We start from the raw sequence: 17,062 nt of genomic DNA on the forward strand, positions 1-17,062 counted from the left end.
GGTTATAGCACACAGCCGCCATGTCAGATGACCGTGTGGAGTTTCACTTTCCTCTCCATGCCGAAACCAGCAACATGATGGGGCTGTTTACGCGGATGTAATACTGAAGGGACCTTTCTGTCTTTAAACCAAGCAACAATCTTCCTCTATCAACATCTCGTAATAAGGGCAACCGTACGTCATTATAGTATTACCATTCATCGTATTTTGGTGCATGAAAATACCAAGACACACCTACAGAGACGCTGTTCAGATCGTCCACAAAATAATTATCAAGATTTAATGAACACGAACAGTTGACATCTCGTAGGTATCAGACGCGGTAATAGGAGTTCCTCTAGCGTAACTGGTTGAATATTCCGATCTGGTACTAGCTGTTGAATACATAAAGCTTCTTTTCGTGGCTTCTGTCTGCATGGGACAAAGCTTCAGACCCCGAACACACTGCCAGTTGGCGTTGAAGAGCAGGAACACAAAAGGATTGGCGCAGGAGTTGGCAGCTGCGATGCCCCCAAGTATTCCGTAAAGTGTATCCCCTAAAATTTTGAAGTTGCCATACGACATTATCATCTCCGCAACAAAATATGGCAACCCGCAGATGATGTAAACTGCAACTATTACGACAGTCATTTTCAGAGTTTTGATCTTTGCTTTTGGGAGAGATGTGTTTCCAGTACTGGTTAGGTGGATTTTGCCAGGCTTAAAGCTTTGTCGCCGTGATGTCTTGTTTTCAGAGGCCTTTTGAGCAATTTTTGTGAAGATTCGTACATAGCACACGACCAAGATGATGAGAGGTAGAAGAAACACGACAACTGCCGCGTATGTTAAGAAGGCCTGTCTATGCCACATAGGCATGCCCCGGAATACATTTTCGCATTTCATCATATTCGTCCTCTCGTCGAATTTCAGGTGAAAGACAAACATTATAGGGACGGACAGAACCGCAGCAGCCCCCCAGCCCCATCCAGTCATCATCCACACCTGAAATGAGAATAAGACTTTTCATTCCTTACAAAGCTAACCAAGTCTATGTGGGACATCATCGGCGAAATACAGGTGCAGGAATGTTATAAATGATAAAAGACGGTGTTAAAAGGATTGAGAATCAGGATTCGAACTTACGCTTAAGGTTCTGGTGTACGGATAACTAAATAACATTTTCATTTGAAAATAACGTCACAATATTCAGGTTGGCCAGCTTTTGGTATCCACATATAGCCACAAACACAACGTGCCCGGTGGGCGTAATATCCTAATGTCAACAAGATTCTACATGTGACATATTATTACAGTGAGCTAGCTTTTGTTTTACCTCCCTTTAAACAGTACTTGGGTTATACCACCGCATGTAAATTCAACTTTCAAATGCCTGGCTGAGATACCTCGTAACGAGATTTCGTAAATGCAAGTAAGTGTCTATTTCACAGTGACCTCAACTTTCAAAATAGAGTAGAGTATTATCGGTTCCCCAATAATAATAATTACTACATGTAAGCTTTGAAAACGGTATTCTTCAGAATTCGTGATCACATGTGGATACATCTGCTATGTGAAAACCCAAGTCGTAAAAATGTAAAAACCATCTCTCGAGTTCATCTTAATTGCCAAAAGGTATTGATGTCACAAAATGATGAGGTAACCTACAACAGATACGCAGTGGTATCCCAGCACGCTGCGATGAAATAATCTAATTTTATTCAACATGCCATCTGTAGTACAAATTGTTAAATAAAATTTGAATTATTTGAATCTTTCAAATAAAATTATTTTTCTTTCTCAAATAACTCCCCTACACACTGAAACATGGTTATATTTGAGTCAGGTCATTGTTTTCTGGAAGACGACAGTGTTATTTATACATGTTCAATGAAACGTGATTTGCTCGTGGATATGTACTATATTTACTTGAGTAGAATTGAACCCTGCTCGACAAAAGGCAGTGATTAGTTTATCTTACTCAATGGTTGTATTCTCAAATAGATTTTTCGTTTAATGTCTGATGTTTATATGTCAATGTATGACACGATATCGAAGGTACATGTACAGCTTTCCCAGAAATTATTGAGAAAATCTGTGTTCCCTAAAACTGATAATGACATTTTAAAGTAGGCATTACATTGTGTAGTAAGGCACTTAATATGGGAGGCAACTCTTGTAGGCTTAAGAATTAATCTTCCTACAACAAGAGTTATCGCCACTGGTGTAACAGACGGCTTCCCTCCTTGACGTGGCAGATTTCACAGCACATGAGAAAAGAAAGCTGGTTCCAGATGATTTTGAAAGGGATGTGACTAATGCATAGAGTTAGACATTCATTTGTCTACTGTATACAAAACTTTGAAGAATACCTTTGTCGGGAGTTTGGATTGAGCACAAGATGGGGCAGGCACGTCAAGGAAGTTCAGTTTTACAAATCGACAACGACTTGGTGAGATTGTGAGGAGGGGGGAAATTGAAAAGCGTTTATGAATATAAGAAAATAGACTATTAATAGGGTAAGCCCTCGGGTATGAAGTAATTTTAAAACCCCAAAGCAAGAATGACAGAGGCTTAACAGGATGAGAATGCGCGGATTCTACCACCCTTACTAAAAGCTTCACAGAAACAGAAAGACTGGTGTAGGGCTTACTGGGGTAAAAATCAACACTGGGGTGAGGTTTTCGTTTTTGATGAAAGTTCTGTGTGGCTATTTCCGAAGTGTGTGAATATATGGACAGCATACTCCGTGAAGCCTCTTTACAAAAGTCAAACACGTAACCCGTAACTGCACATGCGGGTTGGGATTTCATCACGTGTAGTGAGACTGTTGTGTAATTTCAGTGGAAATTTGACAAAGATACGGTTTGTTGACTTCTTAAATGGTCACCTCTTTCCAACGGCCACAACACGGTGTCTGCCCGCAAAAATGAAATTTCAATAATCCCTATTTCCGGCAAAGCGAAAACCAAAGTTATGCTGGAAGCGAACTGCTATGAAAACATTGGATTGTCGTACCTCAGGTTAGACTGACAGCCTTTTAACTTAGATGAAGTTTCCTGGTTTCCGAGTAACAGAGTGGAGACCTAACTGAATGGGAGTTGTTTCTTATAAAGACACAGTAAATGACTACTTTGGGGTTTTTTCACAAATAGAACTGAGATTGAGAATAACTGAGATAAAATGACCTATACGATGAGCTCACTGAATGTTTCTTTTTCAAAATGGCAAATGCGCATGTCAGGGTCACAATAACATCATCGGCGTCATGGACTACAGAGAGCACGTCGCTGACCTGATCCATTTTCAATGATCCACCAGAGTGACTTATTAGTGAACAGCCTGCTACTCACACATTTAGTCTTATATATTTAATAAATTTTACCATGACTACGGTATCAGACAACAACTCACATTTCTTTGTTTTTCATGTGTATTGAGAGTACCGTGAAATATTGTGTTCACTGTAGCTCGACCACTCCTGCGAAAGCGAAACCTAATTGGGGAGGTTTGGTCCAGATTTCGTTTCTACGCAACACTGCAGTCATGTGTTGTGTTAAGAGGCCGATTGCTGTGTGATGTTAAAATGCCAGCTGGTGCGTTATGTTATGTGTTAGGACGCTGTTGAGTGAAAGGATTTCTTAAGTATTACTCCTTCAGATACACCTAATTACTGCTGCTGGTATTGTTCATATCAGTTCCTGACTGTCAGTCACTTCCGTGTTATCTAAAAGCCCATCATACATATGTCTTCCTCTGTATAACTATACTACCTGCCATATATGCCTTCTACTACCGACTTTCACAAAACTGGTACTACGATGTCACGGAACTTGCGACCGTTTTACAAAGCGATCGTAGCCCAACGACCGCCATACGCCTGTGTTAAAATATAGTAGTAACGACCCCCCTTAGCGCTACAGTCGCTATGACCCGTGAAGGTCTGGGATAGAATTAGCCTTCAGCAACCCATGCTTGCTAAAACAGGCGACTATGCTTGTCGTACGAGGCGACTAACGGGATCGGGTTGTCAGGCCCGCTGACGTGGTTGACACATGTCATCGGAGTCCAATTGCGCAGATCGATGCTCATGTTGTCGATCACTGGATTGTCTGGTCCAGACTCGATTCTTTACAAACCGCCGCCATAAAGCTGGAATATTGTTGAGTGCGGCGTAAAATAACGCACTCACTCACTACAATCGCTTTGTGAAACGGGGCCCTGGTCTGCAAAATTCCTTAAACGCAATGTGCGACGTGTACAAAGAGTGTCTGAGGTAAAGTTGAAAGTAATGGGGAGAGTGGAACTTACTTTGCAGGGTTCTCTTAGAGGTGACCGTATTGCTTGATGTCTGTCCAACGCTATGATCACAAGCATGTTGGCTGAAGCAAACAAAGCAAAGCTTTGCATGAATTTGACAAGTCTGCACATAGCTTCACCTGCCATCCACTCTCGTTCAAAGTACTCCCATACGAGTTGGGGAAGCTGCGCAAAGAAGACAACGCACAAGTCGCTCACGCAAAGGTTCAGAATCAGAGCGTTCACTCGGGACCTTTGTCGTCGGTTGTGCCACATCCACAGGATAACGAGGAACCCCCCTATAGCCCCGAGGGTGATCTGCAGGAAGAGAACGGTACAACGGATGTTGAAATCGTACGTGATGTCGTGGACGCTCTGCACGTACGCTGGAATGGTCGTGTCATTGACAGATGATGTGTAGTTAGTAGTGTTGCCGGCCACAAGGGCTGAGCTGTTTGAAGGTTCCATTGAGATTTGTTGAATCGAGTTGTCTCCCCTGGTGATAGAATCAACGCTGATCGCCGTCGATGTCATGTCGGTTTATGGATGTCTCTGCAAGACAAACCAAATTTAGTTTATAAACTGTGGAGCTAAAATATATGTTTGGATGGGATACAGTTTCTACTTGCTTTGTTTATGAACAGGTAGAATGATGAACGAGGACTGCATTGTACGCCGCGTTCAACAAATGATAGATAGATAGATAGATAGATAGATAGATAGATAGATAGATAGATAGATAGATAATCGTATCCCACATTTGTTCAAACCATTACATCACTGAATTCTCGATATATGGAACACACTGAGTTACAAATGTTCAAACCATTGCATCACTGTATTCTCAATATCTGGAACGCACTGAATTACAAACAACGTTCCGATGTTCAAAAGAGTTGTCAGCATGAATAAAAGTAAGGTCAGAAATAGTTTTATTTCACATTATGAAGAGTATCATTTTACATTTATAGTTTCAAGTGGGTTTCAGCTGCCCATGCCTGTCGCAATAACTAAGTGAATCGACCCGTGAAGGTCCCGGGGTAGAATAGGCCTTCAGCAACCCATGCCTGCCATAAAAGGCGACTATGCTTGTCGTAAGAGGCGACTTACGGGATCGGGTTGTCAGGCCCGCTGACTTGGTTGACACATGTCATCGGTTTCCGATTGCGCAGATCGATGCCTATGTTGTTGGTCACTGGATTGTCTGGTCCAGACTCGATTATTTACAGACCGCCGCCACATAGCTGGAATATTGTTGAGTGCGGGGTAAAACTAAACTCACTCACTCACTAACGGAATCTCATGGTCAGATCCCTGACTTGATTGATGCAAGTAATTGCACCATAGTTGTGTAGATGGTGACAATCACTGGATTGTCTGATCCCGATTTGATTATTTACTAAATGCCGCTATTGCAGACTGTGGCGTTAGACAACAATCAACATATAATGCTGTAACAATCAAACGCGCGTTCGTCTGCATATCCCCAACCTAATAACTAACGCTATCCAATCAATGGGTAAACTTTGAGAGCCAGACAACGAACGATGAACTTTATCGTGAGCCTGTTACAGCAGGGTGATAATTATAACCGGCAGGATGAATCGTTTGGGTCTCTCTATGACTTTAACCAGATTACGGTGATAAACTATCGATTTAGCCCCTGGAGAAATCTAACCCGGTCTCATGGAACGTCCATTACATCATTGTATTTACAAAGAGATTTGCTGAAGGAATTGCGTTGCTTCAGTAACACATCTGATGACCTTTGCGCGTCTCTATCTATCGTAGGCTTAAGAGGATTTGAACTGCGTAAGGCTGGAAAGATATAGTCAAAATAGGCTGACTGGTGCGTGTGGTTCCTTTGCTTACAAAGCTGTTACGACGATTAACTTTCTGAATCAATGCATTATACAAATTAACTATCTGATGTCATGTACTCGGTGGCGAAGCCCTGACATATAATTGTCTTGACAATTAACATATATAATTGTCTTGACAATTAACATATATAATTGTCTTGACAATTATCAGACCTATGGAAGCTGCTGACAGCGACCCTTCTTATCCTTTTTTAGCGCTTGTTTAACTTATCATATAAGCAAAGGGACATTACTTTAAATTAATTAGAATGATCACATTCATTACCAAACTGAATTACGTGGCCATATACTAAAACGTTTACTCGGCCTTGGAAAGTGATCTTATGCGCGTAGTGGCTTGGTCAATCATCTCAATGACTTGGTGAAACTATTTCAAAACTACCCAGGCTGGAACAGACGGTTTTATATGCATTCTCCACACGGACACTGGTAACTGATGAATTCACACCAGATCAACTCATCATCTTTACCCGTATCATTGCTTAACAATTTGCCAGAACAATGTCATAGAAATAATATCAGGCATGCGTATCAAAGAAATATTAGACATGTTTGCAATGAAGACGATGACCTATGTGAAAGTGAATATGGTTTGTTTGTATTCCAGCAGTATCTGAAACACCTCACGATGCACACGCGGGGAATCGAACACTCCGCAAACGCCTTCGCCCTAAGCGTTCCAATCGTCGTATGCCGAATTTAAGCAACAAATGCCGATATGATAAACAAGATGCCGACAAAAGTAGAAATAAACGTCAAATGTCTCAGTAAATCATTAATAGAGATGAGTTGAGGTGAAATGAGATTTAACGTCGTTAAGAATATTTCTCTTTTATGACTATGTGTGTGCGTATGTATGTGTGGCTGCTTGTACTAGCCCAGACATAGCTGTTTTTATGGTGCTAGCCCACTGAGATACCATGCCACAGTTAAGCACTAATACCCCACTCAGACACAGTACCCTGTCTCCGAGCCGACCAGTCCTTGTTGTGCCCATTAAAGCCGAGCGCCGGGCAGGGACCAACAAGCACCATATTAACACGTGTCCGGACGGACGCTCTAACCACTACACTACGGATGCCGTAGGTCATTATTAGATATGCATTAACGTAACGCATCACACTATAATTAATGCACGTTTGCTTTATGTACTTTGCTCATATAGCTAGAATGAGCAGTGAGTTAGTATATTATCAATAACACGGGGGCACCAGAAACTGGCTTAACATATTGTATTCATGTGGGGAATTGAGCCTGGGTCTTTGGCGTGACCAGCCAGCGCTTTAGGCTCCAGGTGACCGAATCGCTCCATCAGATTGAGTTAGGAGTGACTCAGACAGATTCATGAGAAATCAAAACGATTATGTTTCTCAAAAGCAACACGTGAATGCGATCTGATGTAGAGAACTTCACGAACGTAAGTGACTTATACCTGTCGAAGGTCATAAGACATTCAAGAATGTCATACCACCGGATACACCATTGCCACGTGACATTAGATTAATGTCAGGCATGAGCTTTTTATAGTATGTGTAACTAGAATTTCTTCCGTCACTAAGTAAACTGGCACCAAAACCACGATCATATGATATTCTGTGCTTTATAATCACAACATTATTGACTATCCAGGACAGATACGTCAGGTAATATATGTTCTAAATGGATATATAGCTCACGGCGGGTCAGAAGCTCACTTGAAAAGTGTTTGCCTACACGAATATGCCACAAAAATTAGGCCACAGAAATTAACCTCATTATGAAATTAATTTTTTTGGCTCGAAAAGCCACGATTGAAATTGCTATAATATTAGGTGGAATCGTGATGTGATATGCGACAGTATGATCCTTACTATAATCGCAGAATACATGTTTATAAGGTGTGAAACTTTGAAAGTGACCACTTCAACCATTGCCATATTACACCTGGCACTGTTACGTTATTCTGCTTTTGAAAGTAAAATGTGTATTTTTTTCCATACGTTTTGCCCTCAAAATAGCTTTGGAATATGACCGTGCGGTTAAACCATAGCTCATTTCCCAACCTGGTGCAAGGCGTACATGAACCGTGCTGTGCTCATCGTGATTTGTCTGAAATACTTCACGCGGTTTCAAGTCCATCCAGGGTTTACTAATTCACCGATTGCCTCACTCCTTCTCATCCTCTCCGTCACTCACGCAAAACGATGCGTGACATGTAGAATTTATTTTCTAGAAATAAATATGCCATTATTCTCACATAGCGTCAAGCACGAAGTCCTATAAACCCCAACCCTACAGACAATAACATTTAGCTAACGTTCTGCTTAAGTGCCACAATAGGGGTTATTGCGGAAGCTGTTTGTCTTGGTTTCATCGGCTTTTATAACAAAAAATAAATGAAAGCTTATGGATTCTGTCTGCTTTTGAAATATGTTGTACCGTTGCAATTGCAATAAAAAATGTGCAAAGTTTGGCTGTGAACACATCACAATGCGCAGGGGATCGACTTTATGACATCCACATCCTCATAAAATTCCTGCTATTTGCTGTTCTGTGAAGATACTATGATTTAATGCAAACATCACTCAATCATGTGATAAATGAAACAGCTGAGAATGTGTTTCGATTCCTGATGTAACGGTATTCACTTGGGATTATGACATTGGCGACGGTTTACAGATCTGCTGTCGACAACGTCAACGCTAAGTAGAGGTTTTGAAAATAATCCACAGATATTTATTTTCTGATAAATACAAAGACGTGATTTCGCAGTTCCATGAAATAATGCTTGACGCCTAAAGTGCGGGGGAAGCCATCCTCAAACAGTGTCTTTATTCTAAAAATGACCACGGCATCGGCTTAGCAGGGATAAAATTGTGGATAACTGCCCCTAGGGTGTCAGTAGCAGTTGTTCAAAGCACACATAACGACATCAAATCATGATTGTCAGACAAGATGTGATCATGCCATCTTTGTGTTAAAGGTAGTCTGACAACACAGTGTGGAACATCACAGCAAATCCACATGGAATGAAGTGGGATGGTCTGTATTTGGTCATCATTTCACTCCCCAATCTGCAGCCTTCAAGTTCTGATCAGTTTAAACAGGAGACCAGACACAAAGTGATACCAGTAGCGACGCTATATTATAAGGAGGAAAATCACAAGAGTCACATGAAAATGAATGACATTGAATTAGTTTGTTCATTGATTTACGTCCTAATCCTCAATATTGATTTTCAAATCAGTTTAGATAAGTGACCATGAAAACATCACTGGTTAAACGCGTTGCCATGGTGTTAGGATTCAATTAAGAAAATCGCGTTGGTTCACGTTGGTCACTGTGTTTTGGAAGTTTTGTGTTTGTGTGAGTGGGTGAGTTTGGTTTTACGGCTCACTAGGCAATATTCCAGCTATATGGCGGCGGTCTGTAAATAATCAAGTCTGGACCAGACAATACAGTGATCAACAACAAGAGCATTGATCGACGCAGTTGGGAACCGATGACATGTGTCAACCAAGTCAGCGAGCCTGACCACCCGATCCCGTTAGTCCCCTCTTACGACAAGCATAGTCGCCTTTTGTGGCAAGCATGGGTTGCTGAAGGCCTATTCTAACCCGGGACCCTCACGGGCCAGTTTTGAGTCTAATTAGAATTAGCTATAATCGGTGTAAGTAAGCAAGCAAGCAATGCACAGGTTGATATTGTCAGTGACACCATATAGCGCAGGGGAGGAAAATCTCAACACTCACAACATTTGGAACTGGATGATCACATGAAATGAACATGGATTGTTTGATTTACGACGGAATATAAAAATGTAACCCACATATCTCTGGCGATCATCAAATATGTATGCATATATGTCTTCGTAACTTGACAGTAACCGGCCTGTAAGAGAATAACCAACAAAGGCATCTACTGTATCAACAGCTGCTTTCCAGACTTCAAGACTTAATACAGAGTATCACTATGGCAGTACTGCATTGAAAGGCAATACGTATGCAGATGTTGTATTAGTAGAAATCATAGTATTATAGATAGTGATAGTAATATTCACCTTTCCGGAACAGTAATCCAACTTGCAACAATGCCTTAATAGGATATATGATCATCACCCTCAGTAATGGTCTTCTGGTATCTTGAGATGTAATGTGAGAAGGCGAGGAAAAGCTAGCGTACATCATATAAAAAAATGTGTTGGTAGAAACTTCGATAATATTCTGTTGGTCAGAACCACCAGATACCGCGCAAGACATAACACTGCCTCGTGACAACACAGACGTGGGCGTCTGAGAGATTAAGGAAAAGTCTCCAAAAGTGTCTGAAACCATTTTTTTTCTTGTTATGGCGTCCTGTAAATATTCCAGTCTGGAGCATGACAACATGTTAACGCAAGAGCGATCAATTCCATCAGTGCCCGATGACACATAACAGACACAGAGTCTGCAGTAGAGCACACAAACTCTCCAGTCTTTCGACAGGTGTCAGGTACAGGAGACTTATCCTGCAAGCTGACAAACATTCACTCGGATGATCGTTTATATACCAAAGGAATACTATTCAAGTATAACATTGAATTTGATTATTAAGATGTCATTTGTTAATGACGTTGCAATCTTACTCGGTATGTATGTCTGTAATAACTAGAAAAATAGTGAAGCATTTTGAAGTTGTTCTAGATGACAAAGATATTTTGTGGATCAATTTTCTATAATTATTTCCACACAACGTTTCGGGTCATTACAGACTCCTTCATCAGGCGAACTCCCTGCATCAAGTCATGTATAACAACTTCTGAATGCCATTAATAGACACTATATTTCTAGTTATTACAGACATTTCGGGATCATTACAGATCCCTACATCGAGTGAACTCTGGTGAAGATATCTGTAATGATCCCGAAACGATTTGTTGAAAAGATGAAAGATGACTGATCCATAAAATATCTTGGTTAGAAACATATATTACAGAAGACAGATGAATGTGAGGACATTAGATCGCACTATATGGATGACATGCATGACATATGTAACTATGTTCCAATAGATCTAATTTCAACAAATCCAATCGGATATATGTATATATTGCGCAGTCGTGATTTGAAGCCATCTGAGCATATGTCCCCCTTGGGGCATCAGAAAGAGACTCTACATACTATTGATCCAGATGAAACACTGCTGTATCAACTCCAGCCCAAAGTAACGATTCCCTGGAGATTACATACAAATGCAAATGGTCCTTTTAATCCACAGGTGATGGGTTTGTAATCATATAATCAGCATTACTACCATTAAATATTAGATCTCTTCATTTATGGATGCTTTGTGACTTCTAGCGGACAGGACTGGTAGTCAAGATCTGTTCCGAACTGCAGATGGGGATTTGGGTGAGACGAAATGGAACTAACATAGCATCTTATGACTCCTCGACAAAGCTGTCTTGTTTGTATTCTTATGAAACATTCGGATGTCATCACTTAGGTTAGAACTTCAGACTGATGAAACGTCATTTTTTCCTCGTTACGTGCATATATGGGTTGCACATTTAATGGTGTTCTGTATCTCGGTGACAATTTGAATTGCATTCAAGTTTTTAAACCATTATCATTGGTTGACAGTTTGAATAGTTTGTTTTTTTTATCATCTGTGAAAGTAATTAGTATCCCCTCCCGCATCGTCAACGGCAACAATTTACCAGATTCTTTGCGAATCGGTTTTCTGTATAATATTTCCAAATTTTACACATTAATGACTTAGCTTTTGACAACAGATAAAGCTCATATGAAGATCTGAAAGAGCGGCGTGCGACTTTTTGAATAGTTTCCTTAGTAAAGCTTTCAGAAAGTGTTACATTAGATAGCTGGAAGATAGCCAAATCTGATACGATCGGGTGACCTATCGGCGTTCCCCTTTAATTCATTGCGTGCAACCGCCGTGGGGGGAAAACTAAACACTTAAATATATGGTACTTATCCATGGATGTTGGCATAACGATACTCCGATACAGTGAAATCGATAATCCCCATTGCTGTCAGTTTGAACTATGATCATAGAAAGGGTCTGGTACCTGCTTACGTTTTTAGATATTGTGCCATGACTATTCCAGCTTCAAATATTCCGTCAGGACGTTTATGTATGCCTGATATTAGTTGTCACATAACGGATCAGAGATTTTTATGCGTTTGTGAGTCATCATACCCAACCGCAATCACTGTATTGTCAGGCAACAAACGTATGACTGTCGTGTGATTTACAGATGCGACTGGTTGGGAAGGACACCCATAACCTTTCGCCACAACCCAGTGTCGTTACTGATTTTCAGTGGTCCATTCATATACCGTTTTACATCACTTGGCCTCTCATATCCGACAGAATCTATTTCGACAGATAATCGATGCTGCTTATTCCGTGGGATTGGATATTTATACTGTCTGCTTCCGAGTCGATTACTTAAAGACGTAATGTTCCTGAGTGAGGCATTCAACAAAGAAACAAACAGGCAGAAAACTAAACGAGGGATTATTGTTCATGGCAGTTTGATCTTCAGTTAGGACCACACACTTCCTTGTTCACATTTGCTGAAGTCACGCTGTGACATACCAGAAAACTGTTTCATTAACCTTACCGACACCAAATTATGCTTCTTCAACAGACGAATGTGCAACTGGGACAGGATTTCATGGAAATATGAAGCATCTTCATTCGTTTCACTCGTAAAACATTAATTTTTGTGTGCATTCATTTAGGGGAAGACAAATAATGATACACATCCGTAATAGTTTCAGGGACGTGAGGTTTTTTAGTATCAGTAAACATGATACCCAAGCTTAACGCTGAGTAAATCCTCTTATAGACGTCAGCGTCCTAACCTATTAAGCAGTCTTAACATTGCGACGTTGGTAACGATTATGTTTCGACAGACGCCGCACGAAAACACGTTGGTGGTGAGGGAGTAGTAATGAGTGAGTTTAGTTTTACGCCGCACTCACAATGTTCCGGCTGCATGTCAGAGGGAGTTATAATATGATGCTACCTGAGCCAAACAAATCAGAAAAAGGGATTATCTTTTTTGTCTAACGATTTTCACCTTATAATTATATTTCAACCAAGAAAACATGGCAATATTCATCTACGAAATTTGCTGTTTAAATCACTAATTATCATATACTGCACCATATGTATAATGCGTCATATGTTTAACTCCAATGTATACGAGCCAGATGCCTCTTGTACAATAAACATCTTTTGACGTTGACTTGAATGGATTTTCTCACGAATGTTCAGGCGAATGAAAAATTCGTAAATCTTATTGTCCGGAAAATAATTTTACCTAATACTGTGCAGTCGTGTTCTGGGCCCACTTGCACAAAGCAATCTTAGCGCTACGACTGTCTTAAGCCTGTGTCGGAGAATGGGGGTTACAATAACTGTAGCACTAACATCGCTTTGTGCAAGTGGGCCCAGGTCATAACCTTTGTCTTAATTTCTGTTTCTTAGTCTTGGTTTCATGGAAAGGCATCTCCACTTTCAACAAGAACCAATAGTTTACTACACAGCCGTAACTGACTCTATGTGAGTGAATGTAGTTTACCGTTGCAGGTAGGAATATCAGAGTCTGTATATTTCTATATGATAACTTGACGTTTTACTGCAGAACCGTGCTGAATTCATGTGAGTGACCACATATGGTTTGACGCTGCAGTCAGCAATAGCACAGCCGCGTGTGAGTTATCCAGCTTACTGAGTGAGTTTAGTTTCAACCCGCACTCAGCAAGTTCCAGCTGCATGATGTTGGTCTGTAAACAATCGAGTCAGGGCCACACAATACAGTGATCAACGGCATGAACATCGATCTGCGCATTTTGGAAATGATGACATGTGTCAACCAAGTCAGCGAGCCTGACCATCCGATCCTGTTAGTCGCCTCTTACGACAAGCATAGTCGCCTGTTTGTGGCAAGCATGGATTGCTAAAGGCCTAATCTACCCCAGGCCTTCACGGGTCAGTTATCCAATTTAGATCGTTGACGTACGATGACGTCATAGACGTCAGTCATTGCAGCAGAGCAATACTTGGTCTACCTAATGAGACAAACCCTGTCTTGTGTACGTATAGGAAGTAACCTCATTGTCTCGATTTCTCTTACTATATAAGTAACATAGCTTAGAGTTTCTCCCTTATTGCGGCAAATTGACAAGTTACCATTTGGTTAACTTCGAAACACGAGAAGTACAATCATTACTTAATGATTATAATTTACAGGGAACATGCAGTTGTAGTTGCAGCTGTATTTTTCTGTTGATTTGGACACATTAAGATGTTTTCTGTGATGGATACATGTTGGTAGACCGTATCATCAGGTTCACAAACCATTCCAAATTGTCCATCAAATATTTCAACCAAGTATTCAAAACAATCATATTCCCTGAATTTCCATTTTTTATTCCACTTCATGGTGTATTACAGACAGAAGAATGACATGTGTAGGCATTTACATCATCACATTGTATACGCATGAGTGGTGTACATATATAAGCAGATGGAAGCTGGATAGAAATATCATTAATGCAGACGGCATATTAGTTTGAGTTGGTCAAATAATTTTTGTTAAATAATCAATAATACTGCTGTGCGTCAGAACGGGTTATTTAAACATGTTAAACTTTGAGGTGTAAAAACCACCCAAACCAAAATCTCATATTAAAAATATTTTTTACTTTAGTGTCGGGTCCTTTTTAGGTTGGTCGATGAGAAGCAGGAAATAATCTGTTTTATCGTGACAGTAACAGGCAACGACAGAGAATAATTATATGGGGAAGCGCAGTTCCATATTTGGTAAATTGCTCTGGCTACAATACAATTCTGGAAATGCTCTGACTTTCACTACGTGGTGCAGAGCCCCGTGAAAAGTCAGTTTTGCTTCTTTCACAGAAAACCGCGTACTTGCACTAAAGCACATGAGCTACTGAGCAATGGAGACGCAATAATACGGAGGTAATGATATTTCCTAGAAGGGTGATGATGCATTCGGTGAGAAAAACGAAGTAATCTCACTTTTTGTAGCGCTTCAGATTAGATACCAAATATTGTTTGTCAGTTTTGTTTACTTTGACCAGTGGAACAGACATGGAATTTGGGTACTCGTCTTTCTCGGTATTGTTGACAAAAATGGCTTTGTATGTGAAACTTAAGTCTTTGTGACATAACTTCCTGTATTTTAACTGAAAAAGTAGCAACCCACCTGATACGCATGCACATAAAAGATCAGCCAGAAGAGTTATACCTACTACCTGGTGCTTCTACAACTCCCATTTGTGTTACATTACAAGTTGTTCAATGGTCGCTAGGGCATCATTTGTTGACGTACCTTCGGTGTTTGTTTATGGTTTCTTACTGAACACCCCAATTAATGACATTGTTAAGTTTGAATAGTTAGACGCGTGGGTACAGAGTTGTTTCTAGTCATCACTAGATTTGGAAGACAAGTACGAAATAGATTTAGTGTTATCTACCTTCTATCGAACTGCATTCGCAAAACATCGGTAATTTCCGTACATCATATGTGATTCAATATTATTCGACATAAAGAACTACTACCACGAAGTACCAAATGAATTAGGCATTCCCAGCGGGGTACATGGAAAATGTTACTCGCTTGTAAGGCGGGGTGTATTGATAATAACAGAAACGCGTTTTGCCAATAAGAATAAGCCTTATCTATGTGTGAGGTAAGATAAATGTAGATGCATTACATAGACGACGCTATTCCAATGCACTGCTGTATCTTTTCACCCAACATTGTTTTTCTTCTTTCCACTACAGAAGAAGTGTTTGCAAATCAAACGTCCTAAATGTATCTTCTTGAACCAATGTTTTCAGAACAGCCTCCGTCCATGCACACCATGTTAAATTAAACACGTTCAGTTCCAATGCCCAAGGCTTATACTGTTACGGTTGTGTAGGAGAAGTGTTTGTAAGCGAAGCTCGTCAAATCAATTCTTTTCAGAGAGTTGCAACTCAAAGGCAAATCATCGTTGGGGGACTATCGTTTTTAGTGTCACGTTGAATTTAAGAATTTCTTTCATGCCTACTTGACAAATTTATAGAGATCGCACACAGATTCACTATATAATTGAACGAGAAGTGTACAAGCACGTTCGGCATCAAGAACTACTCGAAACGTCATTTTGTCCCCATGTTTGGACGCATCACACAGAATTGGTTTTAACGTAATCGCCCAGTAAGGGTCTTTACCCACGATCATGACATTAAGTGAAAGGGATTGTCTATTAAGTTTAACAGCTTTTATTCAAAGATTCAATTTATGTACACAGTTTTGATAAAATGACTATCAAGAATGTTGATGTTTTCGAGCCCTGAAGTTTCGGAAATGCTTACGGTAAATCTCAATTGTTGACCTGATAAATGGCCCAATAAGACAGACTTCTTTGATCCTTATTTATATGGGGAACATGTCCATAATTATCCTTTTCTATCACCGTAACCTCACAATCCTTATGCACCAGTGAAAACTCACCAAAGTGATCCTAGTTTATCATCAGAACCACGCGACAGTTATCCTTATTTAAGTCTATTTAATTACTAACCGATTTCAATCAAGCGCAGAATGGAGAATGGGATGGGCCTATGTGGAACCCCTGGAGTGGTGTTACTCTTTAAACCCCCTTTACAGTTTGGATGCTGTCCGCCAGTTTTGTAAAGTTCAACTATATAAAAGTTTCCAGTTCTATTTCTCGACCTGTCATTGCAAACGTCACGGGAAATTAAGTTGCATAGACCCGGAAAGTGATTGCCCAGCATGCTTGGGTTCTTACGCGTTGTTTCAAGGATCAAAGTGTTAAATAAGATTAGCTAAATTGCCTAAGGTTTAGTTGCCGAAACCACAAATGGTCTGGAGTTAT

The 17,062-nt window shown here is 40.4% G+C and overlaps 1 protein-coding gene across 1 annotated transcript; it reads right to left on the reverse strand.

The window, feature by feature from the left end:
• Positions 1 to 279: 279 nt before the first annotated feature.
• LOC137276982 (vasopressin V1a receptor-like) lies at positions 280 to 4,809 on the reverse strand. Its single transcript, XM_067808638.1, has 2 exons — positions 4,288 to 4,809; positions 280 to 981 (listed from the first exon to the last, which is right to left on the reverse strand). The coding sequence occupies exons 1-2, from the start codon at positions 4,807 to 4,809 to the stop codon at positions 280 to 282; spliced, it is 1,224 nt and encodes a 407-aa protein (XP_067664739.1).
• Between the last annotated feature and the right edge of the window lie 12,253 nt (positions 4,810 to 17,062).

The sequence above is a fragment of the Haliotis asinina genome, chromosome 3 (genome assembly GCF_037392515.1).
Source record: "Haliotis asinina isolate JCU_RB_2024 chromosome 3, JCU_Hal_asi_v2, whole genome shotgun sequence".
Taxonomy (NCBI): domain Eukaryota; kingdom Metazoa; phylum Mollusca; class Gastropoda; order Lepetellida; family Haliotidae; genus Haliotis; species Haliotis asinina.